The sequence below is a fragment of the Prionailurus viverrinus genome, unplaced genomic scaffold, assembly GCF_022837055.1.
Source record: "Prionailurus viverrinus isolate Anna unplaced genomic scaffold, UM_Priviv_1.0 scaffold_35, whole genome shotgun sequence".
Taxonomy (NCBI): domain Eukaryota; kingdom Metazoa; phylum Chordata; class Mammalia; order Carnivora; family Felidae; genus Prionailurus; species Prionailurus viverrinus.
Genome location: NW_025927605.1, coordinates 8,193,821 through 8,219,657, shown reverse-complemented (window position 1 = coordinate 8,219,657; position 25,837 = coordinate 8,193,821). Strand labels below are relative to the sequence as shown.

The window sequence follows — 25,837 nt, the reverse complement described above, 5'->3', positions numbered from 1 at the left end:
TGGGCTCTCCTGTTTCTTGTCCCTTCCCTCCTCCTCCTCATCTAGCACCCTCCACGGCGGGGGGGGGGGGGGGGGGGGGGGGGCCTGCCTCTTGCCTTTCTTATGCCTTAACCCTTCCCCCCCCCACCTCCACTCATGCAGGCTTCCTGCTATACAGGCAACCCCCCCCAACAGGCGCCTCCCTTCAGATCCCCGGCCACCCAAACCTCAGGCCCACCCTCCACCAACACCATCAACTCCGCCGGGCACCCTGCGGGCTTGGGGGGCTGCGGAAGGCACGGCCCACAGGGCACTAGGAGGCCCACATGTGGCTGAGGGAGGTGGGACCAGTGGGGAGTACCCGGGAGCCCCTCATCTGGCCTCCCCTTCCTCCTGCTCACTCTGAGTCCCCCCCCCCCCCCATAGGACTAACAAGCAGGCCAGCTGAGGAGAGTCCCTGAGCCTGTCCTGAGGGCCTGTGAGGAGAGAGAGGAAGGGCTCCTGCTCCAGGGTTCCTGGGGAAGGAGGCAGGGAGCCTCCCCAGGGCCTTCAGAGAGCTGCCGTCAAGGCACTGACAAGGTGCTGTCCTGAAGGCAACAGGTGCTGACCCTTCTGAGCATGGGTCCCTCTTGGCCCTCTAAGTCCCTGTAACACCTGGGTGCAGGGTGGCCTGGCAGGTCATTGTGCCCAGGCCCCTGCCTCCTGCCCATGCCTTATCCTTTTTTTAAAAAAAACTCTTGCTTCCTCTTCCTCCTTCTTCTCTCTCTTTTCCCTTTGCTCTCACCCTCTGCCTGCCCCTCCCTGCCTGCTGGTGAACCTGAGGCTCCTGGAAGGAAGGTGACTGGTCAGCTCCCCAGTCTCAGGGAAGGGGGACGGCCGTGAGCAGTCACGGGGACACAGAGGTATCCAGAGGGTCAGAAGTCTGGAGCAGACTCGGCATCCAGAGACTTGGAGACAGGGAGAAATTGAAGCTGTGCCCCACCCAGCCACCCAAGGTCTCAGGGCCGATACCTCAAAGGCAGGAAAGGCCCAAGTCCCTCCCTCGGGTCTCAGAGAAATGGACAAGTCTACAGAGCCCATCGCCTGCTTACTAATGCCATCGCTGTCGTTAAGTGGCCGTGGTGATTAATTGTGCCTTTTAATAATTCATCATTAGCACGTCCACCACAATCTGGACAGTGTAGAAAGGGAATTAGTCTAAAGTGGTTAAGAAATCATGACACAGAAATGAAGGTTTCTTCCTATGCAAACCACCCGAGCCTCTGCGCTGACTGACGGGTGAGGCCTTGGTAATCCCCCCTCTACCTGTGGGGAGGGGGCCTCCAGGCTGGCTCAGCCCCCGCCGCCTCCCCCTCTGGGGCCAACCAAGGCCCCACCCACCTGTCCTCACAGCCCCCTCCCTCGCCCGCACCTGTCACGCTAACCAAAAGGGGTGACTCCAATTCTCACAGAGGCACCACACTTTCCACCTCTAGGACTTTCTTTGTGTCTCTTCCTCTGCCTGAGCGGACCGCCCTTCTCATTGCCTGCTTAGCCCCACCGTCCAGGCCGCGCTCAAACGTCTCATGTCCCCTCATTCTCCTGCCCAGCCCAGGCCCCGGTCTGCCCCCTCTCAGTTTCCCAAGCTCTCCACACCTGCAAAATTCATCTCAGCCTTACCGGCAGACACGGCCCGGCAGGGGCTGACTGAGGCCAGACATCAGGTGTGCGTGCCACACGGGGCTGGGCACCAGGGCCTGGGCCAGGGCTTTCTGCAACGAAGGACACTCTCTGTGTGCTTTCCAGTACCACAGCCACTAGCCACACGTGGCTATGGAGCCCTTGACATGTGGGTGGTGTCCCTGAGGAACTCAGTGTTAAGTTGTGCTTAACTGGGATTAATTTTTTTTTAATTAATTTTTTTTCCAATATATGAAGTTTATTGTCAAATTGGTTTCCATATAACTGGGATTAATTTTAACAGCGACAAGGGGCCCGTGGCCACCGCATCTCCGGATGAACAAGGGAATATGCCTCTTGCTATGTACGTACAAATCCGCACATGGGGGCATGCGTGCGTGTGCGCATGTGTGTGTGTGTGTGTGTGTGTGCGTGTGGGTGTCTGAGGGCACCTGAGGTGACAGCGCTCGGTAGGGCTGTGGTGGCGGGCCTGGTGTGACAGCGCTGGTGCTCCGTGCCTGGGTCACGTGGGTGCGAGGCCAGAATGTGTTTTCCGTGTGTGTGCAGGACAGGAGGGGAGGGGGACAAAGGGGCCATTGTGCCACATTCCCAAACTCAAGCCCTCCTTTCCGCTGACATCACGGCTGCCCTAAATAGAGCTGCCCAGACCCGCTCCCCCAGACCCGGGCTGCCCCCTGCATCGTGGCGCGGAGCCGGCCGTCCCCAGTACCGCTCCACGGGACTCACCTTTGCCTTCTCTGTGACGAGCCGGGCCACGTTGCCCTGGCTGACTTCTCAGCCGACTTCAGGTGGAAAATTCTAAAAAGGAAAGAGGCTTCGTTTGGATGTGCTATTGCTGCTGCCGCTCTCAGAATCCTGGGTCCCTTTGGTGATGCGAGCCCACCTCCTGGCAGGATGTTTTACGGCTGAAATATGGCGGATTCCCCCTCCTTTTTGGGGTCAGCTCTTTCCTCCTCGGCTGCCTGGGGGCCTCCAAGACTTTTCTGGATGGACACGGGGGAGCGTGAGGGGGGAAGAGCATGGGGAGGGCGCCGCTTAGCTGGAGTGTGGGAGCCTCAGGTGAGGGGGCACGTGGGGCTGTGTGTAGAATGGGAGCGAGCGTGGGGCTGCTCTCAAAACCAGAACCCACAGGGAAGGCTGCGTGGACGCTGGGAGTGTGGGCCGCTGTGTGAATGGGTGAGGCGGGTGCCACCCAGCCGTCCCAGTGTGGATGAGAGTGCGTCTCACTCTCTGGTGCCCACCCACCCGTGAACACGTATGTCTGTGCTTGAAGGGGCCCTACACACGTGTGGGTGTGTTGGGGGTGGATGGGGGGCTTTGGGGGGGGGACCGCTTCCCCCCCCACATGACGGCGGAAGAGATGACTGTGAACTGAGACCATAAGGGTCAAGCCCTGGGGACGTGCGTGTGCCTAGGCATGACAGAGGGCACAGGAGGGCCTGCTGATGAAGGGGGGCAGCTGATCAGGAAGGAGCTGGGAAAAACCAGGAGAGCTTGGGCATGGGGGAGACCATTGTCCTTGGGGGAGACCATTGTCCCAGGGCCAGTGGAGCCCTAGCACTGGTGAGCAGCTGTGTCTCTGTCCTCCTCCTGGTGTGCCTCCAGAGGGTACCAAGCAGAGCTGAGAGATGTCCACGGACCGGGAGGCAAGACCCCGGAAGAAGGATGGCCCTTATCCTTAAGGGCAAGCAGACCCTCACACCCGGAGATTTCGATACCTTTTCGGAGCATGCGCACTGCCTGGAGGGAGGTGAGTCTGGCGCGTGCAGGTGCTGGAGAGAGTGGGGGTTTCTCTGCCTAAGACAGTGGGAGGAAGAGGAGGACGGGGTGGGATGGGGACCAAAGCACATTTTAGAATAAGGAAGCCACATATTCAAGTTCTAGGTGACTTTACTGCTGTGGGCAGAACCCCCCCCCCCCACCCCGCCCCGCCCCGCCAACTCCTCAAGACTTTGGAAAACTCATGCATGCACAGAGGTCTGGTATAAGCCGGCGTTCTGGAGGAAGCAAGGAAAGGGGCCGAGCTCTGGGTCTGGGGCGATCTGGAGTGGAGATAAAGGAAAAACCATGAAGCCAGCGCTGCCCAGTGAAAACAGAAGGGAAGCCGCACACGGCATCTTTCGGTTTTTTGCAGCCGTCCTAAGACCACAAAAAGAAAACAGGTGACGTTAATTTTAATAACAGATTTCATGGAACCCCAATTTACCCCCACATAGCATTTCACTGGCCAGCAGATCAGCGCCAGGAAGCATGGGAATTTCAGCCTCCCGCCCCAAACTTGCAAGGGCAGCTTGAACCCTTCACAGGGTGCAGAATGTAGATCGAGCTCATGTAACCTGAGCCTTGGGGGCCAGGGGGACCCCCCCCACCCCGGGGCCTCTGGTGCGGGGGTGATCATGCGAGTGAGTGCTTGTATGTGATAATGTCTCTCCACTCCTGGGCGCTGAGAGATGCCAGACACTGATCGTTATCACCAATCCTCACAACGGCCCCGGGGCACTTATGATTAAAGTCTTACGCGTAAACTAGCCATCAGAGCCGAGATTTGAGTCCCGCTCGCTCTGATCCCAAGTCCCAACAACACAACACAGCCTGTAAATGGTGTGTGTGTCTGTGTGTGTGTCAATAGTAAGGGAGACACACGCCATATGGGGACTGAGGCAGGCTGTAGGCAGGGCCCTGGGTCCCCGCCCTGGCAGAGATCCTCCTCCAGGATCGAGAGGTGGTGAGGGAACATCTAGAGGCAAGCCGTGGAGGGGCTCTGTTGAGAGTGACAGTGGAGGCCCCACACACCCACGGGTCATGGGGCCGTGCTCGCCGTGGGACTGGCGGAGCCGAGGGTGGAGCCGGGTGTGAGGCTGAGTCTCAGGGTGCGGGGGCTGGGGGGACACCGTGGCTACTTTTCCTTGGCTGTGGAGGGTTGGGCGTGACCACCGCTGGACTCTTGCCCCTCAGTGGGAAGAGAGGGGCTGAGGACTTCCACGCCCTCCCCGTGTGCCGCCAAGGGGCGCCTGGGTGCGCTCACGCCATCCTCCGGGCTATTTGTCTGGGCCACTCCCTCCCAGGCCGGCAGCCAGGCTCCCGTGTGCTCCTTGGAGCCAAGATCCCAAGGCAAAGCCGGGAAGCCCAGGGGAGCGAGGGGGCTGGCCCAGGAACTCTCCCACCCCTGGCTGGTGCACAGGAAGAACACGGAGGCCCGAGCGGGCCTGGCTGCCAGGGTAGGAGCACAGAGACGGGGAGAGGACAGCCCCTGCCTCCAGGGGGGCAGGGATCAAGGACCCCAGATGGCAGGCTGGCAGCTCAGAGCCTCCAACCTGAGCAGATTCGGCATGACTCCAGGTTTCCACCGGATGAGGGGCCTCAAGGGAAAGGAGGAAATGACGCACGAGACAGAAACACTGTCTTACCAGAGGACCCATGTGGTTGGGGGTGGCCACCCCAACAGGCCTTCCGTCTGTCAACAAACGTCTACCGAGCGCCTCCCGTGTGCCGGCCCTGAGCCTCTGCCTGCCTCCGCAGATGCTTATGGGATAACTAACCAGCTAACCAACCAACCAACCAACCAACTAACAGGTATGGGATGCCCAGCAGGGGGGGAGGAGGGGGGCCGAACATAACCATAGAAGCACTTGCAATGGCCTTGCTTACCAGCTTTGCCCAGAGAGGAGGAGTGACTTTCTTAAGAGCTCTGAGCACGCCCAGACCTGAGCATTCCTTCAGAAACTCTGCCCCGAGCACTTACTGTGTGCAGCACTTCCCCCGTCCCCAGTGGGCACCAGAATCCCGCCCTCCTGGAGCGTAGGTCTAGGGTGGGAAGCCGGCCTGGAACAAGGGACCCAGACACAGCACACCCTCTCGGAGCACAGGGAGGGTGCGGGGTGCGCTGGAGGCAGGGGGGCCAGAGGGGGCTCTCCGAGGAAGTAGGGGGGCTCTCTGAGGAAGGGGGCTCTCTGAGGAGCTGCTATTTGGGCAAAGACCAAAACAAGCACAGTGAGAGCACAGTTCTGTGGATGGGGGCGGCGGGGGGGTGGGGGGCACTGGGAGTTCCCAGCAAAGATCTTGAACAGGAGCATGTTATGAGGCAGTAGGGCTGCGGTGGGCGTGGGAAGAGCAGGGATGAGATCAGAGGGCTGGGCAGGGCCAGCACGGCTGGTCAAGAGCGTGGATCTCACCCTCAGTGTGACCGGAAGACATTGGAGAGTCAAAAGCAGGGGGCGAGATTCCCGATCTGATCTTTCTCCTGAAAAGACGGTCCGGCTCCTGCTGGAGCTGAGGGGCTCGAGGGGCAGGGAGCCAGGGGGGCGCTGTGCAGGGACCCCGGGAGCCAGATCCTGCTGCTGCACCGGGAAGGTCAGAGTGGAGGCCGAGAGAAGCCCATTCAGGACACGCTTGAAGGTGGGGATTCCGGGGAATGAGAGAAAGGGCAGGGGGTCCAAGGGCACCCTCACCACCCCTTTGCCTGTACGTTTTGGGACACCCGGACGCAGTATTCACAAACCCAGAGGTCCTTGGCCCAGGAGGCACCACCATCAGACTGGGGCCCCTCCCCATCGGCCCCCAAACCCGGGCCCCTGCCTCCAGGGAAGGGAAAACCCCAAGTGCAGCGCCCCCGCCTCCACCGCCCCATGGCAGCCCCCTTCAGGGAGCGAGAGGGATGATTAAGAGTCAGTTCCAGGATAATGGGTAGATCCCAGGCCTGGTGGGATTTAGAGGCCACCGTGGCCGATGTCTTGCCCTTGTTTGGATTTTCTGGGAGATGCCACCTGGAGCCAGGGGCCCGGGACCTAGGTCACAAGTCCTTGCCCCTCTGCCATCCCTCCTTTATCTGGGTCCCCCCTCGGGTCTAGTCTCTGGCTCGTCCTGGAAAGGGAGTGGTCAGATGTGAGCCTGGATGTAGGCTCAAGATGTAGGCCTGGATGTAGGCCCCTGCAGTAGGCAGGGGCACGGTGGCCCGGCGAGGTTGTAGCCACCTGGGAAAAACCAGCTCAGGCCTCTTCCTAGCCAGCCGAGCTCTGCAGGGCCAAGCTGGTGACACTCAGCACAAGGGTTCCAGGTCATGCAGTGTCCTCTGGACCTCAGTCCCTGGAAAAGCCCACTAGGAAGGGGGTCATTGAGCCCGGGCATTCGGGGTCCTGTAGCTCAACCCCTTCTCTCCACATACAGACTAGGTTCCCTGGCAGCATGCATTACAAAGGGGCTCTTCCCCTAGGGGATCTTGACAGGTAAGAGCCTCTTGCTTCCAGAACCCTTCAGCCCTCCAGAAGGCAGGGTAGAGATGGACATGCCAGGTTCTAATCCAAACTCTGCCACGTGCTTGCTCTGTGACCTTGGGCAAGTTGCTTACTCTCCCTGGGCCTCAGTTTCCTCATCTATATAATGGGGATAATGACGCATCACTATCAGGTTCACGTGAGGATTCAGACCAGGGCCACAGGTAGCTGGTCCCTCCCTCTTTCTTCCAGAGAAGGTGAGAAAACAGTAAAACGCCGAGAGTCCAAAGGGCAGGCTGGCAGCCCCTGGCTGACTCTGAGGGCTCCCAGGAGGCAGAAAGGGAAACTGAGGCAGCGAGTGTTGGTGGGAGGCTGCTGAGAAGAAGGTGCTGGTGGCAATAGGTGAGCAGAGCGGCAGCTATTTATTCTGGGGGTCCTGACCCCAGACACCCTCACCTCCCCCACTGCCATCTCTCTGCTTGTTCCAAGCCTGGGGGCCATGAGGCCGGGAGCCGGAATCAGGAGGAAGCATGTGGCTGTGAGTCGGCTGCTCTGTGCATGGGGGGAGAAAGGAGGATGAGGCTCTGGACCTGGAACGGCAGAGGGAAGGGATGAGGGGCCGTGAGGCCCAGGCCCTGGTCCTCCTGCCCTCCTGGCCACCCCAGACCTCTGACCCCGAGTGTCTGGCCCTGTGGGGCACAGCCCTGGCCCTGCCGAGCAACCCCCACCCGTACCTCAGAGGAGCGGGCAGGTCTGTGTGCCCCTTCCCTGGACCTCACCCTCCCCACCGTCTGCCCCAGCCTTGAGACAGAAGCCACCTTGTTCCCCAAAATGAGGCTGGCACCGCCCACCCAGACCCACCTGGCTGTGCCCTCAGTGCTGGTCCAGGATGAGGGGCACCTGGGCGCTGTCCACCCGGGGGGGCAGCCGCTCGCCCGTGCGCACGTTGAACATGGGCAGCGTGGAAAGCGGCCGGGGCACCTCACGGCTGGATGCCATCTGTCGTAGTTCCTCCGTGTTCCCGCGGATCGTGCAGTGGTGGACCATCTGGATGCTGGGGGCACAGAGCCGGCAGAGTCATCAGCCCTGGGAGTCAACCCCCGTGAGGTGCAGCGTGCCGCTGGCTGCGAGCCCCCCTGCCACCTCCCCCACCTGGGGGAGAAGCTCGCATACACGACAGGTGAGGGGAGGACAAACTGGAAGGTCTTCGGTGACAGCTCAGTGGCCAGTCATGGGAGCAGAAGCCGTGGCTGCAGACGGCCTGGATTCAAAGCTCTGTGTCCCTGGCAAGTTGCTTAACCACTCTGCACCTCAGTTTCCCCAACTGTAAAATGGGGATGATAATAATAGGACTACCTTCTAGCGCTGTAGCAGCAATTAGGGGAGAAAAGTGTTTTTAGAAAAGCGCGTGGAGCATGGTAAGAACTTCCGGGATGCTAAGACATGAAGAGGTACCCACGGTGGATATATTATTTCCAGAGGCCGGTGCCTGCTGGGCTTTATATACTGATGACCCTGTAGGACCCTTCCAGCACTCAGCTCCCTCCCCTAATACTCTCTCCTACCACCGACCGTCCAGCCCTCCCCGCCTCATCCCTGTCTTAGTCTGGCAAACCTACCCCCTCTCTCTTCCCACCTCCCACTTTTGCTCAAGCTCTCTCCTGGCTGGCCTTGACAGTCTCATCTTCTGGCTCCTCCCATCTAGCCTCCCCTGCCTTTGTACCTTGACCCCTCCCAACCTGCTCCAGTCTGCCCCCAGCACCAACTAGCTCTGGACACCGAGTCTCTTCTTTCTGTCTTTATTTCAGACCAAGGCTCCTTGAGGCCTGCACCAAGCCCCGGGCTCAATGGGCCTGGAATCCCCGCGTCCTTCCTGAACTCAGTTTCTTCCCAGAAGGCTCAGCCTCGTTCTCATCTGACAAGTCTCATGAGCTTGCTTTCCGCTGTCTGGGGCAAGCTTTAGTTCACTCTGAGAAGGAGGGTCGCACAATGCAACCTAGCACGAAGACTTGCTTTGGGTTCAAATGTGAGTTCTACTCCTTACTGGCTGTGTGACCTTATGCAAGTCACTTAACTTCTCTGTGCCACGATTTCCCCGACTGTAATGCGGTTGCTGTGCAAATTAAATGAGTTAATGCAGGGAAAACAAATCTCGCCCGGTCAGCATCACGGCAAGCGGCAGCTAATATTACAGGGAGCTTGCTGTTGCTATCATAATTATCAATGTTGTTTTGTTATAGCGGGCCCACTGCTGTGCTTAGCCTCCAGTAAAGGGACGTTTCCAAGCCCCTTTCCACGAACCCACCCACATTTGTGAGTCCAACTTGGAGATATTTTCCCAGACTACTGGTTGCCAGGTGAGACAGCACGAACCTTTCATCACAAACAATAAAGGGCTGGGGCCCTAGGCAGGGCGGAAGCTACCCTACTTGCCTCTGGGCTACTGATCAAATGGGGAAGGGGCAATGACCCCCACCCCTGTCCAAGTCTCAGTTAGTGGACTGAGCTAGACTCCAGCTAGACTCCGGCTAGAACCTGACAGATGAGACGACAGGTCAGACTCTCTAGCTTCACGCCGAACGGGCCACACTCCTCCTCGGGGGTGGGGGAGTAGGACCAAGTCCCGTCTGGTTGGCGGGAGGGGGCGGGGTCACCCTAGAAGGCCAGGGTAGGATCCAGATGAGCTCTTGAGTCTGGAATTTGGCAAGCGGAGTTGTCCAAAACACAATTTTCCATTCCCAGGCAAGGGGAGGCTGAGGGAGAAAGGAAGTAAGAAACATGTGGATGCTTAGGGCTGGAGGCAGCGGGGCAGGTAATGCCCTGGGTAGGAGAAGGGCCTGAGTTAACGGGCCCCCTCCCTGCCCCCAGCCCCACATCTGGGTCTCATTACTCTGGCAACACACACAGGTGGAAAATGTTCTGGGGGATGTTTTTCCAGAGCAGGAGGAGAAGCCAGACCCGCACTGCCTTCTCCCACATTCCTTCCACATCAGCACTTGGACAGACGAACGAAGGGGCAGGCATTGCTACACATGCGCGCACACACACACACACACACACGCACACACACGGCCCACTACCAACACACAACGCTCGAGCCCTGTCTCTGGCACACAGACCACACGAGAGGGTCAGGCTGGCCGGCTTTCTGGCCAGCAAAATCTGATACGGACAGCAGAATCACAATTTGCGGTTTGAAAAAAAAAAAAAAAAAAGGTAGTTTCAAAAAACTTTTGAAAAAATGGTAGACATTGAACAAGCAAAAACAAGAACTGAATTTGTGGAGATAAATCGACGCAAACCAACAAGGGCTAATATGGCACCTGGTAAACCTGGGGATTGATTCAAACGGGATGAAGATTTTCTGATACCTTCGGAGCTACAACACTGACCCAGGAAAGCTGGCCGCTGGTGGAAATATCTGGTCAGAAGAGGATTTCCACAATGGCAGAAGATGTGAGTGATCAAATTGGGCACGGCCAAAAAAATGGAAGAATGAAATCTTCCTTGAAAAACGTACATGGAGGGGCGCCTGGGTGGCGCAGTCGGTTAAGCCTCCGACTTCAGCCAGGTCACGATCTCGCGGTCCGGGAGTTCGAGCCCCGCGTCAGGCTCTGGGCTGATGGCTCGGAGCCTGGAGCCTGTTTCCAATTCTGTGTCTCCCTCTCTCTCTGCCCCTCCCCCGTTCATGCTCTGTCTCTCTCTGTCACAAAAATAAATAAACGTTGAAAAAAAATTAAAAAAAAAAAAAAAGAAAAACGTACATGGAAAATCCTCCACCTCTCTGGGAAAAAATTCTATCAAATAAAAATGAGAATAAGAGGGGCGCCTGGGTGGCTTGGTCGGTTAAGCGTCCGACTTCGACTCAGGTCATGATCTCACGGTCCGTGAGTTCAAGCCCCGTGTCGGGCTCTGTGCTGACAGCTCAGAGCCTGGAGCCTGTTTCAGATTCTGTGTCTCCCTCTCTTTCTGCTCCTCCCCTGTTCATGCTCTGTCTCTCTCTGTCTCAAAAATAAATAAACGTTAAAAAAATTTTTTTAAAAAATGAGAATAAGAAAAAAAAAAAAAGCAGAAGCTTTCCATTGCTTTGTGGTCAAAGATGACCAAGGAATCAAATCGACCTAGGTAAGTTGAAGAAGTACATTTCCGTTCACTCTGGAAAATATTTTCCCCATAAAAATTCACAACTGTTGATGGGGCACCTGGGTGGCTCAGCTGGTTAAGCGTCTGACTCTCGATTTCAACTCAGGTCATGATCTCATGGTTTGTGAGTTTGAACCCCGTGTAGGGCTCTGCACTGACAGCACAGAGCCTGGTGGGGATTCTCTCTCCCTCTCTCCGTGCCCCTCCCCTCCTATCAAAATAAATAAATAAACTTAAAGAAAATTCACAAATGTTGGTATAATTCTGATTCTAAAAGTGTTTCTATTCCTCAACCCAATGGGTTGCGATGGTGGGGTCAAAATGGTGGGTTGGAAACCAGGGTCTCAGAACACCCTGAAATCAGCTGGCACATTCGTTTCAAAACTCGCATGCGGATGGGAGACCCCACACCTCAGCCCTTCTTCCCGGGGTACCTGGCTTGTCAGATGCCCACACTATCTGGCAGCTCCCGTCTGCACCTCCCAGGAGGGAACGATGGCACTATTGTGACCCTCACAGGATTCTGGTGACCTCACAATGTCCCCCTGAGGTCACCACAGAGATAACCTTGCCGCCTCCTGCCCCTGAGGCACAAGTCTGTGAGGCCAGCTGTGGGTGATCATCCTTGGTCCTCCTTCTGGCCACCCAGGGGAAGGCTTGGGCCAGAGCCCTCTGAGGGCGGAAGCCTCTGAGGGAACCAGGAGCAGAGACTCACCTCACCCACCGAGGAGAGACCGAGGGGAGACTTCCGGCCACCACCCTGGAGGTCCTTGCGCCTAGTTCCCTTCACCCGCCCCAGGGAGAGATGCAGAAAAACACTTCGCTGCCGCCCACATCTCCACCCTTGGCCTCGAACGCTCTGCAGGGTGCGGGCCGGCAGGCCAGCCCATCCGGAACCGCTAGCGAGAGTGAGACTGGGTGCCCAGCCAGCCCCAAAGTCCGCCAGAAGCCCAGCATATCCAAGGTGATCCTGGGGGTTGTGACCCACAAGGGGGCGCACAGACACGTGACGCTGACCACGCTGAAGAAGGCTGTCGCCACCGCAGGCTACAACATGACCCAAAACGCCTGGCGCTTCAAGCGAGCGGTCAAGGGGCTGGTGGACAAAGGCATGCTCAAGCAGGTGACCGGCAAGGGGGCCCTGGGCTCCTTCCGCATTGGCAACAAGTATGCCTCCAAGGTCAAGGGCAGGTCCCAGAGCCGGCGCCAGTCTGGGCAGCGCCGGCCTGGGCAGCGCAGGTCTGGGCAGCGCCGAGCCGGGCAACGCCGGCCTGGGCAGCGCAGGTTGCAAGCAGGCTCCCAGAAGGGGCACAAGCGACTAAATAAGAGGGTTCGCAGGGTGGCCAGATGCCGCCGCAATTAACGAGGCAGGCCAGGCAAGCAGGCAGGGGTGCCAGGCCCGCCAAAGGCTCAGTGCAGTGGAAATAAAAGGAGCCTAACTTATTTCACATCTGCCTCCTGGAATCTTTGGGGCTCAAGGGGGTGGGAGGGGAAGAAGGCTGGGAACAGAGGAGGGTAAGGCCGTGGGGAGTGGGCACCTGGGCAAAATAAGGGTGAGACGGATTTGGGAAGGGCTGGGGGAATTGAAAGCATCCACTGACATTTAGCTAGTTCAATGACAACATCAGTGATGTTGCAGGTGGAGAAACCAGGGCCAGAGAGTGTCATGGTAATTGTGTGACAGAACCCAGCCTGGAACCATACATGGTGTGAGAGTGTCTGTGTGTGTGTGTGTGTGTGTGTGTGTGTGTGTGTGCAGCCTCTTAGGTTGCTTCTCAACCCCCCCCCCCCAGGGTGGCAGCGAGCCCCCAGACCTGGCTGGCTCCCCACCCTTGCCCATCCCAGGTTAAAGTCTCCCGTGGAGACCAGGAAATGAGAAGGCTGGGTCAGGGAAGGTCAAGCCCAGCAACCAGTCAGCCCAGAACTGGAGCTCAGAGGCCAGGGGCGGACCCCATCATCCCAGGGCAATCTGGCTTGTCTGTGCTGCTCATGGAGGTTAGAGGGTCCACCCCAACAGTCTAGGGGGGCTCCCACCCAGCCCCCGGCTTTCCCCTACTCACTCAGAGGTGGCCAGGTCTCTCTTCAGCCTGTGGGAAAGCAAGGGAAGGGATTAGTTATTACCCAGAAGCCTCTCCTGGTTCCAGGCCAGGCAAGAGGTCCCCACTCCTTTCCTGGATGAGGACCCTGCTCCCTGAGAGGTCTGCGTACCTGGGCAGCCACAGTGCCCTCCCTGCCCTCTGCCCCCCACACTCACCGTCCCTCCCGCCGGCAGCACATGATGTAGGCCAGCAGCAGGGTGAGTAGCAAAGCCACCAACAGTGGCACCAGGAGGGTGACCAGCGCGTCAGTGAGGAAGTCTCGGGCCGTGGCCTCAGTGGGTGGGCAGAAGAACGGGTCATGTTCCAGAATCCCATCGCCTGGGGTGGGCACGTCATCTGCAGGCTCTGGCACTGACTTATCCACCTGCTCAGAGAACCCAGTTGGCTAGACACAGAGACCCCACGGGGACAGGGCAGGGGTGCCCCCATGCCTGCCTCCCCCAGCTTGACCTAGCAGGACAAGCACTGGAATAAGAACCAAGACAGAAAATCTAAGAAAGGCAGGTCCATACAGTGGTTAGAGCACACCTCTGGGGTCCTCCCGCCTGGGTTCGAATCCTGATTCGGACAAATGCTATGCTGGATGACTTACCTCCAGCTGCCTCAGTTTCTTCCCCTGCAAAGTCAGAATGCTAACAGTGGTACCTGTCTCTGGGGTGGTGGGGAGGGTAAGACATGTTGATTGGATAGTGCCTAGCACACAGCAAGTGCTCAGAGTTGTTGATTATCAGTCTTTGGCCGCACTGTCGGTCAATTCACAGGGACAGAGTATTCCAGGGGTTCCCAGCCCGGGGAGCCGGGGTCTCTAGGAACCGTAGATAATTCTGTTCAATATCCCAAAGGGCAGTAGCGAGCATCTTTGGTTTATAACTTGGAGGTGGAAACTATCTGGAAACTATCCCAGGCAGATTTGGACACCTTGGAAGGAAGCAGACAGAGCTGTCCCAAAGGGTACCCTTGTGTGGAAAGGATGCTGGAATTGCTCTATGGGAGTGAAGTTTCCAACTATTGGAGACTGCTGGAGCCGGGAGATGCCTTTCCTGGATTATGGACTCTGTCGCCCTCTCGTGGGACGAGGTGGAACTTCGGAGCGCGCGCATTCGCGCACGGAGGGGTGGGGGGAGGGGGCGGGGTGGGGGGCTGTGGCGCGCAGTGTCTACTCAGAGAAAAGAAACAGGAACAGAGAGATGGGGTGGGGAAGAAGGGTAGGGGGGAGACTGTGATGGGGGGCATGCCCCATCCCCATCCCCAGGGCCAGGGCCCCTCCTCACCAAGGACACATTGCACCAGTCCACACGAAAGTGAGGTGCCAAGGTGTCGTAGCAGGACAGAAGCGGAGGCTGGCCCTGGGCACAACGAGCATGGCTGTCGGGAGATGCCACCATCTTCAGGCAGGTGGAGAAGGGTGAGGCCGAGCCCACCTTGATGTAAACCCTGGGCCCAGATGGAAGCCACAGTTAACAAATTGGGGAGGGGATGTACACTGGGCACTGGAGGTTTGAGGGTTGCGGGGCCACCTTGAGACCTGGGTTATGGGTGAGAGTACATAGCTCCACATCCTTCTAGGGGGCCTTACACTCCCACGAATGTCTTTGGATACCTGGATCGTTTACGTCCTCGTAGGGTACCAGGGAGTGTGCCGTTTGGGGTAACTAAGGTTTGGGCTCCTCCTCCAGATGGCCCTCCCGGATTGCACGCTTACCCTTCCTTGCGACCCTCAATGGGAAGGGGGACACGACCCCCACGGTCCAAGGCAGAGGTAACGTTGAGTAGCTGGAGCTCCCCTGACTCCCAGAGCCCTCCCAAGGCTGTGAGGAAGCGACTGGCGGGCGTCGAGGGCAGCACTTCCTCCACATCGTGGCTTCGAACCAGGAACTCAGCCTGGTAAGGCAGCAGGGGGCCTGGAAATGCCAGGTTGGCACCCAGTTCTGCATGGATCCTTCCCAAGCCTCCCCCCCAACCCACACTCAAGCCCCTCCCCATGCCCCCTGACTCCTCCCTTCCTCCCTAAAATCCCCATGCATCACAGGCCCCAAATGCCCTCCCTGTGGCCTCAAGGACTTGCCCAAGGCCCCACGCACTGTCAGCAGAACAGCCAGTTTATACAACTCTAGAGCCCTCCCATGATGCCCGGCTCCCACTATGCCCAAGTGTCCCCTTCACACCCCCTCCCTCCTTCCAAGGGAAATCCCCCAAGACGGGCTTGGTGGGTGGGAGTGGGGCAGGGGTATGGCTGGTGGTACCTTCTGGGTCTCCAATCAACAGCACCAGCCTCTGCCAGGTGGTGTCAAAGCTGTCCCGATTGTACGCTATGACCTGGCAGGGGGAGGGGATGGGGAAGAGGGCTGAGGGACGGGGTTAGGGGACAAGACATGTGGAGAGGACAGAGACGCCCTCACCTAAGAGGCATCTAAGTTATGTAAATGAACATGAATGAATGCCCACATGGGACCCAGCCACTGGGGTCCCTGCTGGTACCTCGATGACCTGGCGCCCACGATCTTCTGGGGTGGGGGTGCCGTAGAGGAAGCCAGGATGGTGGGGGCTGCGCTGGGTGTAACGGAGCCACCGAGGCAGGTCTGGGTGTCCCTGGAGGTGGGCGTGGTAGGTGATAGGGACGGTGGGTGGGACATCTGGTGAAAGGGAGGAGATTGGAGAAATGACCGGAGCCTTCGCCAGCCCCTGGCCAGTCCCCAGCCGTCCGCCCAACGCCCTTGGGGCCCCTCTCACCAACGTGCTCAGAAAGACTGGGGAAGGTTTCCTGGTCCAAGGTGTGCACAAAGACGCGGCCCACAAGAGGCTGCAAGGTGGTCTGCTGGGCCTCCGTGTCCCCCAGCCCTGCCAAGAGACCTGTGGGGACCCCAGAGCCCCCAAACACACGCATCAGCCTTAGTATCAGGCAGGGGATAAGCTCCTGGTGCCCCTAAGAGACAGAAGTGGTGGTGGCGGGGGCCGGGGGAGGGGGCTCTCAGGAAAGGACAGGGTGGGGCCTGGCTGTGACAAGTCCTAGACCTTTGTTGGTTTGGGTTCGTGGGAGCCCCCTCCCCCACTCATTTTAGGCTTCCTTGGAGGAGTCACAGTGGGCGGGGACTGCTGTCGGCCTGAGAGGGGTGTGAGATGGGGGGGTGGTGTATGTGTGTTAAAGGCACTTGGAAAAGAACCCTTAAGAATGCTGGGTGTCTGGGAGGCTGGAGGGGAGGGGGAGAGGGAAGGAAATTTTGGAGGAGGTGGGTAGCCATTCTGGAACCCTCTCCCCTTTCCCCGCGTACACAGGGAGAGGGACCCACAGGAGAGGCCAGGAAAAGCTGAGCCAGTAGGATCCTGTGCCCCAGGGAGAGTATTTGCCCCAGCGGGCCCCCACACCCTCACGGCCAAATTTAGCCTGGGCCTAGAAAGAAGGCAGACCAGCCAGCCCATTAAAGGGCCCACGACGCTCCGGGCCTGTGCCGTCAGGCCCACCTCGGCCTAGGGCACCCCACCCTTCAGAGCTCCCGGCCCCCCACTTCCCGGAGCCCTGCTCCCAGCCCCATTTCCCTGGACCTCCCACCGGACACAGCATTAACACCCCAAAGTCCTTCTGGCTCCTGCCCCCAGACTCCTCCCCTGAGGGACCTCTGTACTTTCGCCTCTCCACCCTTAAATCCTGTCCCTTCATCCTGGGCCTCCTCCCAGAAGAAAGCCCCAACTTGCCCACAAGGAGAAGAATCCAGATTACTGCTGCTGCCATGGCTGCCCCAGCCTGCCCGGCCCCCGTGAGTGACAGAGACAGGAGCGGTGGGGAGGAGAGAGGGAGGGAAGGAGGGAGGGGAGGAGAGAGGGAGGGACAATGGGGAGGTGTCCCAGAGCAGCTGGCCCCAGCTTCTGCCGGCCGGTCCCTCCCCATTCCCACCCAGAGCAGGCACTGACCCTGGGGTGGACACTCTCTTCACATGACAAGGTCCCTCCAACAATCCCCTCCAGGTGGTCAGAGAATGTTCTCCAAGCCACTAACCTGATCCCCCCCTAAAAACACTAAGGGCTCCCCCTTGCCCTGAGTGTCCGGCTGTCGATGGCTTTCAGACCCTGCCTGCACCTGGCCCTCCTGTCCAGAATCCCCTCCTCTCCCCACTACCGACCACACACACACTACCCCAGGGCTTCTGCACAGCCTCGCCCCACCCCTGACATACTCCCCTAAGCCTCCCAAGTGCCTTGCACAAGCTTAGAGTTCCCTTCCTGCCCTCCTCCGGCCGGCACACTCCATCACCTCGCAAGGACTCGGCACAGGCCTCCTCTCCTCCCTGAAGTCTCCTTTTGCCCCCTCCTTCCGCTAGGCTGAGCTGGGTGGCCCCTTGGCCCCTGTGCACAGCATCGCGGGGCGGACCAGAGTCTTATTATCTTTGTATCCCTGGATCTGGCGCAGGCAGGTGTAGGGGACTAGGTGACGGCCTCCTTACGAGTACGCTGAACAGCCGGGTGCCTGTTCACCCAGCCCGTGTCCCCAGACCCAAGTACTCCCAGCGTGTACCCCCGGTCTGGGAAGACAGACTGCGGCCTGCAGGCCTGGACGCACATCCTCCCCTTGACCACTCAGCTGGAGACGGGGGCGGGGCGTGAAAAACTCAATTGCCCTCTCTAGGCTCTGTTCCGGCAACTACAACTTGGCCAGGACACTGCTTACCTCTCGACGCCCTTGTGAGGAAGCCTCAACATCATGAACTCTGGCGCATGCGTACAGAGCACCTACCGCGTGCCAGACACAGAGGAAGCCTCGACGGGCAGCACCCTGCCCCCCACGGAGCTTGCACACCACCGGTGGGTAATGACAGGTAATCCCCCGCCCGCCACTCTGCTCCAGGCTTTACGGACATTTCCGGGCGGTAACTCATTCCATTCCCCCAGCAGTTCCGTGAGGCCAGTGTTATTTCATCCCCATTTTCAGGTGCGAAAAGGGAGGCATGAGGGCCGCTTGGCTTCCCCAAGGCCATGCTCCTGACCAGCTGAACACATGTGAACCACTCAGCCCAGTGCCCTACTCAACCCCCGTGGGGCGGCTGCTCTTGCTGGTGGGGCACCCTTCCCCCTCCTTCTTGCCTCCGCCCAAGGATCTTGGTCCAGGCGCGAAGGGGGTGGGATGCCCTTCTCTTTGGGGGCTTCTTGGAGCAGACAGAGGGGACTCTCCCCAGCTGCCCTGAGGAGGAGGCAGAGACCCACAGGTGCCAGGGTTCCAAAATGCTCTGTGTTCGGTGAGCACCCCTCCCGGGCCCTGAGATGAAGGGCCCTGGCATCTCACCGCCATACCCAACACCCCAAGCAAGGGTGGTGGGGCCCGAGGGACAGGGTGTCGGCCTGCCGGTGGGAATGACCAGCACGTGGGCAGCTTACTTAGTCCTCGTCTTTTTTGCTGTCTCTCCACCTGACCGTCCCACCCGTCCCTGGAGAGCCACCAAATTCCAGAGTCAGCGTCCACTCAGGCTCTCAGGCAGGGCAGGCTTTGTCCCAGAATCACCTTGGCACCTGTCCGCCTTCTCAGAGATGGAGGGCACGAGGGAGAAAGGTTCTGGAGAAAGCGCAAAAGTCAGAGGGCTCTGGGCAGGGGAGGGGGGAGGCAGAGGTGCCAGGACTGGCTGGCGGCCCAGGCCTCAGCCCCTCCGTGGCTCCATGTGACTCCTCTGCTATATTTGGAGCGACCCACTCACACCCTCCGCTGTTTTCAGGTAGCAGGGCCCGAACCCAGTGCTGCCAGGCCCACAGAGGCCAGCTTCCTTACAGATCCTTTTCCCCTCCGCCTCCAAACCAGGGGACCCGGGGACTGTGCCAGGGGTCAGCTGGAAGTCCCCTGTGGCCCACCAGAGGACCTCTCCCACTCAGAGCTGTCTGGATGGTAACCTGCCTCTGTAACTCTCAACACCTGTGTTCCTTGGGAGCCTGGGCGGGGGAGGGGGGGGGGCGGACAGAGAGTGGGGTCACACATCCTTCAACTTCTTACTTTGCAAATTTTACCTAAAACCGAAGTCCACAGGGCCCCCACCCCCACCCCCCGGTGGCTCAGTCGGCTGGGCCACTGACTTCGGCTCAGGTCACGACCAATCGTGATCGTTCGTGAGTTCGAGCCCCGCGTTGGGCTCTGTGCTGACAGCTCAGAGCCTGGAGCCTGCTTCAGAATCTGTGTCTCTCTCAAAAATAAATAAACATTAAAAAAAAAAAAAAACTAAAGCAAAACCAAAAACAAAGCCAAAGTCTACAGAATGAAAGAACGAACTGCCACGTACCCATCCCCCAGCTTCAATAGTTAGCAGCTCATGGCCAATCTCCCGTCACATATACGACACCCGACTTTCCCTCCTAATTTCCTCTGTCAATACTTTGGCATGTATCTTTGAAAGATAATGACTCTTTTTTAAATTTTTTTTTTCAACGTTTATTTATTTTTGGGACAGAGAGAGACAGAGCATGAACGGGGGAGGGGCAGAGAGCGAGGGAGACACAGAATCGGAAACAGGCTCCAGGCTCTGAGCCATCAGCCCAGAGCCTGACGCGGGGCTCGAACTCCCGGACCGCGAGATCGTGACCTGGCTGAAGTCGGACGCTTAACCGACTGCGCCACCCAGGCGCCCCAATAATGACTCTTTTTTAAACAAGCACAATCATTACACCTAGTGCCTTAGTATTCCTTAAAGTTAATAATAATTCCTTAAATCAGATCTATAATGTTCAGATTTCCATCCGTCAAAAATGTCTTTTTTTTTTACAATGCATTTGTTTGAATCAGGATCCGAATAAGTACACACACTGCAACCGATTAATGTGTCTCCTTTATATCTCTTTAAATCCATTGGTTCCCTATCCAATCCTCTCTCTCTCTCTCTCTCTCTCTCCCTATCTTTTTCCTTGAGGGAACCAGGTCATTTGTCGTGGAGTTTTCCAGTCTGGGTTTTGCTGATTTGCATCTCTAGGGTGTTCTTTAACATGTCTCTCTGGCCTCTGTACTTCCTGTAAATTGTATTTCCTGTACATTGTTATTTCCTGCAAATTGTAGTTGGATTGAGAGTCCTGATCAGGCGTAGGTTCTATTTTCTTTAGCAAGACCGCTTCACAGATGGTGGTATTGCTTCTTCCATCCCAAAGCACGGGCAACCACTGATGCTCTGTGCCTCATCTATCAGCCTTTCCCCCGCCCCCCTCCCCAAAATGGTGATATTCCCATTCAATCACTCCTTCCTTTATTGGCTGGAATAATTCTAGACCCAGCAATTGCCCCTCACTTACTGTTTGGTTACTGAGTGGTAGGAAGGCAAGGTGGGATAAATACTTGCTTCTGTTCTTGTATTTACCAATTTTGAGGTAATGAATTGATTCTCTAGCATCCCTCGAACTTTGGCCGGTTAGCTTTTTTAAAACGTGAGTAGCACAATTATGACTTTATGGCTTTAAACATATTTGATCTTCAATCCACGGTGACTGGTATCGCTCCTGACCTTCATACTGTCCCTTCATGAGCTCCCGCTGTGGCCTCCTCCCGCTGGAGCATCCTTCTGGGGCGACTGCATCCTTCTGGGTCATCTCTGCATCTCAGTGTCTCAGCCTGGTCTCCACCTGTGCCACCCGCACCTGTCTCCCCAGCCTTCCACCTGACCTTCGCCTGTCAATGTCTCAGTTTAAGTCTTCTGGTCCTTTGTCCCTGGCTCTGCCCATCTCAGTGAATATTTCCTGAATGAATGAATGATTGAATGAATCAATGCATCATCTCCCCAACTCTCTCAATCTACTCTGTCTCTGTGAGCCTCTTGATTTCTGAAGGCCATATTTTCTTCGTCTGTATCTGCAACCGGGGATTATTTGTTGTCACGAGGGACAAAGGAAAGGGATTCTCATCATTGTGATCTGATTGTCGCATCTGCCTCCCAGACTCCACCCACATCTTTCCTCCCCTCCTCTTCGCCGCCCCAGCCCACAACAAAGGATGTGATCTGTCAGTCTGCCACGAGAGGGCGCGTTCGCGGCTGCGACCCAGACCTGCGCCTGCGCAATGTTGGGACAGAGCAGGGCCTGGTGGGGGCGGGGGGAGGGGTCGGCTAGGGGGGGCGGGGGAGGGGCGGGAGCGCCCCGCCCGGGTTGGGGATGCGCGTCACTAGTGTTGGCTGAGAACCGCAGCTAGAGGAGGCGACGCTAGAGGAGGCGACGCTGGAGGAGGCCGACGGCCTCGAGCCTTACCTCGTCCTCCCCTTCCGGGTCCAGAGGATGTTCTTCCAAGTGGGGAGGAGAATCCGCATGGAGGCAGGGAACTGGACACAATGCCCTCTTCCCCACCATCCTCATCATTTGTTATCAACCCTCTGACTTCCAAGCACGTCTATCTTTGCCCACGGCATTGGGGGCACCAGTCTGAGGACCTAAGGGTACCCAGAATCCGCCCTTTATCCTTGAACTTCAGCCTCAAAGAGGTTTCTTGAAGCCTTGTGACCGCCCAGGGCAGTCAATCCTGAGTCTGAGAATCCCAGAGACCATCCCTGACCAAACTTTTTAGCTTACAGGAGAAACAGAGAAGGGGAGGGGACAGTCAGAAGTCTCACAGCACAGCATTCTGCCCAGCTAGCTCTCCGGACACGGACACGCACGGAGCGGAGGGGAGACACTCCTTCCCTGGAAAGCGGGGGTAATAAGAACCAATGAGATAATGGACGCCAAAGTGCTTTGTAAACTGTATAAAGCTCTGGAGAAAGGAAGGGGTCTTTTATTTATTTATAGCTGACGGTGCAAGACAATAGCTGCCCAGGGCCAGCCCACTGGCACAGCCGGAGAGCTGGAAGAAGTCAGATTTAGAAGCTACTGCTCAGTGATGGAAGGATTAGGGAAAATAAAAGAAAGGAACTCTCTGACATTTTTCGCGGATGGTATGATTATTTATATAGAAAATCCAAGAGATACTACAGGCATGTCATGAGGGCTATTAAGGGAGATCAACAAGGTTGCTGGACCAAATTTACATCCAGATGCGATTAAAATACCAAATGCCACGGTGTTCCTGGACACTCACAATGTTACTGGAAACTGTAATATATTTTTTAAAAACTAAATTATTAACAATACGATTAAGATTGGATAGAACCCTGAAAAAACCGCGCGGATCCTTATGAAGAAAAACTGTGAGCCATAAAACTATAAAAACTCTAGGCTATAAGAGGAATAAGCGGAGAGATGTATTGAATTTAGGGGTGAGAAGCCTCAGTGTCCTGAAAACAGCTCTCCCCGTATTAGTCTTCTGATTCGATGCGAGTCCAATAAATACGCCAATAGGACTTTGCAGAGTCAGGCAAGGCTCTTCTAAAATTCATACGGAAGAGCTGGGGACCAAGAGGCCAGACAGTTCTGAAAAAGAATAAACCCCTGACAGATACCAAGACTTCTTTGAAAGCGATATTAATGAAAACAATGTGGTATCAGTGCCGGGCTAGACAAAGAGATCAATAGAAGAGACTGCCCAGAAACAGATCCAAGCATATGTGGGAACGTGATTTATGATGTCAGCGGCATTGCGACTCAGTGAGAGGGAATAGGCTATGGTAATAAAAAGGGTCTGGAATTTTTAAAATAATAATAAACAAAAGCTTAGCGTCCAAGATAGAGAAAGAACTCCTGCAAGCCAATAAGGAAAGCACAGACGTTTCGAGTGCCACCCCGAATGGCATTCTTTCCCTCCCTCCCTGCTCATGGAACCCTGGTCTGATTCAGGAATCAGGAGTCCAGGCTTTTGAGAAGGCTGGGCCTTCCCCAGCTGCGTCAGGTGAACGGCGATCGGTCTACATATAGCATAATTCAGTTCCTCCGGTCCGTGGCTGGCTTAGGGGTGGACGTGTATGCGATTCTGGCCGCCAAGACCAGAAGGGAGATCTCCTGTGGGGCCTCTGGAAGAAAACGTCCACTTCCTTCTACCTTCTGGACGTTTGTCGGCACACGACACCTGGAGCGGAGGCCACTTTTGTGGCCCATGAGGGGCTGGTCCTAAGAGGCAAGCCACCGTGATGAGGAGGGTATTGTGGAAAGATGGAAAGCACCTGGTCCTTGACTGTCACAGCTGAGATTCTGAATTAACCAACCCTAGGACTTCTTGCTATAAGGAGGCAACAAGATTCCTTTTTTGCTTAAAGCACATCTAGTTGGGCTTTCTATAACTTGTATCAAAAGGTGCAACAGGGGCGCCTGGGTGGCTCAGTCAGTTGGGCGTCTGCCTTTGGCTCAGGTCACGACCTCACGGTTCAGGAGTTCAAGCCCCGTGCGTCGGGCTCTCTGCTGTTGGCATGGAGCCTGCTTCAGATCCTCTGCCCCCCCTGCCCCCCTCCGCCACCTCTCTGCACCTCCCCCACTTGCACGTGCACTCTCTCTCTCAAAAATAAAATAACACGTTAAAAAAAAAGAGGTGCAATGGATAGCAAAGGAGCCGGTCAGAAGCAATTCGACCAGAGGGAACGCAGATGGCCAACAAGGACGAGAGAGTGCTCGACTTCTCGCAGGCAGGGGACGCAGGCTCAGATGAGATACTGCTTCACACCCATCAGACCGACAAAAATAAAAAGTCTCCCAAGAGCAGCTGTTGGCAAGGATGTGGTCAGACAGGACATCTTGTACAAACGTTGGTGGCGAGGGCACAAAGTGGAGCCGTCGCTGGGGAGAGCAGTGGGGTGGAACCAGACAAGTTGAAAGTGTGCCTGCCCACGCCTCCGGCTCTCTGCTCCGAGGTGTACCTTCTCCGGACGGGCTCACACGAGTACCGGGGTGTTCATTGCAGCCCTGTTTATAATGACGAAACACAGAAACACCTCAAATGCCCTTCAGTAGAGAGGAACTGATAAATAAATTGTGGCTTATTCCCCTGCCGACATGACAACCAGAAGTTAAAGTGAAGGAATCGAAGCCACACGTGTCGGTGTGGCTCCGCTGTGAAAGTCCCGCCAAATGAGAAAAAGACACAAAATGATCCGCACGACAGGAGGGTGGTTATATACATCCCAATAATGGAAAAAGCGTTACTGTCTCCTGCTTTAGGAAGACATCAATGTGTAGGGGAAATATCAAATTACGGGCTAGACTTAATAAAGCGAGGAAATGCTGATCACATGCTACAACACGGAGGAGCCTCGAAGATGTTGTGCCAAGCGAAATAAGCCAGGCACAAAAGAACATATGCTGTATATGATTCCGCTTGCATGGAGTACCGACAGTTGTCACATTCATAGAGACAGACAGGAAGTAGAACAGTGGTTGCCAGGGGCCGAGGGGAGGAAGACACGGGGAGTTGGTGTTTAATGAGTACAGGGTTTCAATTGGGAGGACTAGAAAGTTCTAGACATGGACGGTGGTGTTGGTTGGTTGCAGGACAGTGTGAATGTCCTCAACGCTACTGAACCAAACACTTCAAAGGGTTGAAAGAGCCAATTTTATGTTATTTTCCATATTTCGCCATTTAGAAAAATAATAACTTGTGGGCCATAAAGGATGCATCCCAAATTTATGACGGTGGGTAGGGTGGGCAAGGGGACCCGGGAGAAAGAGAAAGCACCAGCTTCTGTGTTCTGTTCTCTTCTATGAAGGAACCCGAAGCAAAAATGATGCAAGGCTAGCATTTGTAAATTCTGTTTGTTAGGTGATTCTCTGAACTTTTCTTATTTCTAAAGAAACTTTTCAAACTGAAATTATATACGTCGTGTATCATATATGTGATATATGAGATCATACGTATCATATATGAGATCATACATATCATATATGATATATCTCATATATCATAGATATCACATATATCGTCACACTTCTTTTTTAGAAAGAAGAGTTTTCTGAAATAGAACTGCTCTGAAGTGGCAGGATTTGTCCCCTCGAGGTCACCCGAAGCACAAGGGGTCGAAAGTGGGAGGCGGGAGAGCTGGCCTATGGAGGTTGTACCTATGCCAGGTGCCACACCAGGCTGAGCCTGGCAGAGCCAGGTGGGAAAGGGGCCGGCATGGGCAACATTTTCTTTTCCCTGACCCAGAGCAGGTGAGGCAAAGGCGGATGGAGGAAGGGAACTCTGAGAGCCGGTCTCCTCCTCAGGCACCCACTGCACAAGATCCAGAGAGCAGATGAAAAACAGAAGCCACCATCCAAACAGAGGAACGTATATTATTAGCAGTTGGAGCAGGCACTGGCGTCCTTCGAATCTGCTGCCGACCAACTATATTGCCCAATCCTTCCGGTTAATTTTTTTCTTTGACCTCCCTGCATGTCTCTGGAGCTCCCACAGCTATGGCTGTCTGCGTTGCAAAATACATATTTACAGGCCCTCTAAGCCTGGCTAAATATAGGCTTTCTTTTAAAGCAACTGATGAGTTGGAGAAATCTTTCTTCTGTCCCATCCCTTCCCCACTCCCCAACACACACACACACACACACACACACACACACACTGACTCTCCTTCCACCGGTGGGCCCCAAAGGACCCCTGTCCTTGCTTAAGCAATGGGGGACTCTTGAGGCATCAACAGCAGGAATGAAAAACCCTTTGGGAAGTGGAGAAGGGAGGTCACTTTCACTTCAGGGATGACCCAAAAGATCTGGAGGACCTTCAGGCAGGGGGCGTTTATATTTCAGAAGTCCACACAATAGACCTCAGAAGGAGGGGCGCCCTGGTGGCTCAGTAGGTTGAGCGTCCGACTCTTAATTTTGGCTCAGGCCATGAACTCACGGTTTCAGCATCAAGCCTTGCATCAGGCTCTG

General features: G+C 56.3%; 1 protein-coding gene and 1 long non-coding RNA gene across 4 annotated transcripts; one reads left to right on the top strand and one right to left on the bottom strand.

Annotated features, from left to right (window-relative positions):
* Nucleotides 1–7,272: 7,272 nt before the first annotated feature.
* SGCA (sarcoglycan alpha) lies at nt 7,273–16,903 on the bottom strand. Of its 3 annotated transcripts, XR_007149458.1 has the most exons (11): nt 16,802–16,903; nt 15,842–15,961; nt 15,590–15,744; nt 15,355–15,427; nt 14,814–15,012; nt 14,383–14,545; nt 13,267–13,475; nt 13,073–13,099; nt 9,405–9,622; nt 8,043–8,193; nt 7,786–7,923 (listed from the first exon to the last, which is right to left on the bottom strand). XR_007149458.1 is itself a non-coding variant. In XM_047846010.1 (10 exons), the coding sequence occupies exons 1-9, from the start codon at nt 16,836–16,838 to the stop codon at nt 7,743–7,745; spliced, it is 1,164 nt and encodes a 387-aa protein (XP_047701966.1). In that variant the 5' UTR covers nt 16,839–16,903; the 3' UTR covers nt 7,273–7,459; nt 7,731–7,742. The 3 variants fall into 3 exon arrangements, 1 of the variants encoding a protein (XP_047701966.1); XM_047846010.1 differs by lacking the exons at nt 8,043–8,193; nt 9,405–9,622 and adding an exon at nt 7,273–7,459 and having other exon boundaries at nt 7,731–7,923; XR_007149457.1 differs by having other exon boundaries at nt 8,043–9,622.
* LOC125158680 (uncharacterized) lies at nt 16,431–25,638 on the top strand. Its single transcript, XR_007149459.1, has 3 exons — nt 16,431–16,863; nt 17,730–17,905; nt 25,116–25,638. It is a non-coding gene; the product is annotated as an uncharacterized LOC125158680 (long non-coding RNA).
* Nucleotides 25,639–25,837: the final 199 nt, after the last annotated feature.

Excerpts from the sequence above, each read along its gene's own strand:
- SGCA (XM_047846010.1), bottom strand. The coding sequence starts at position 16,838 with ATGGCAGCAGCAGTAATCTGGATTCTTCTCCTTGTGG. Across the intron at positions 15,428-15,589 it reads GTGGGCGCCAGGTCATCGAG|GTCATAGCGTACAATCGGGA; the intron begins GTACCAGCAGGG and ends TCCCCCTGCCAG. Across the intron at positions 7,924-13,072 it reads AGAGACCTGGCCACCTCTGA|CATCCAGATGGTCCACCACT; the intron begins GTGAGTAGGGGA and ends CTGTGCCCCCAG.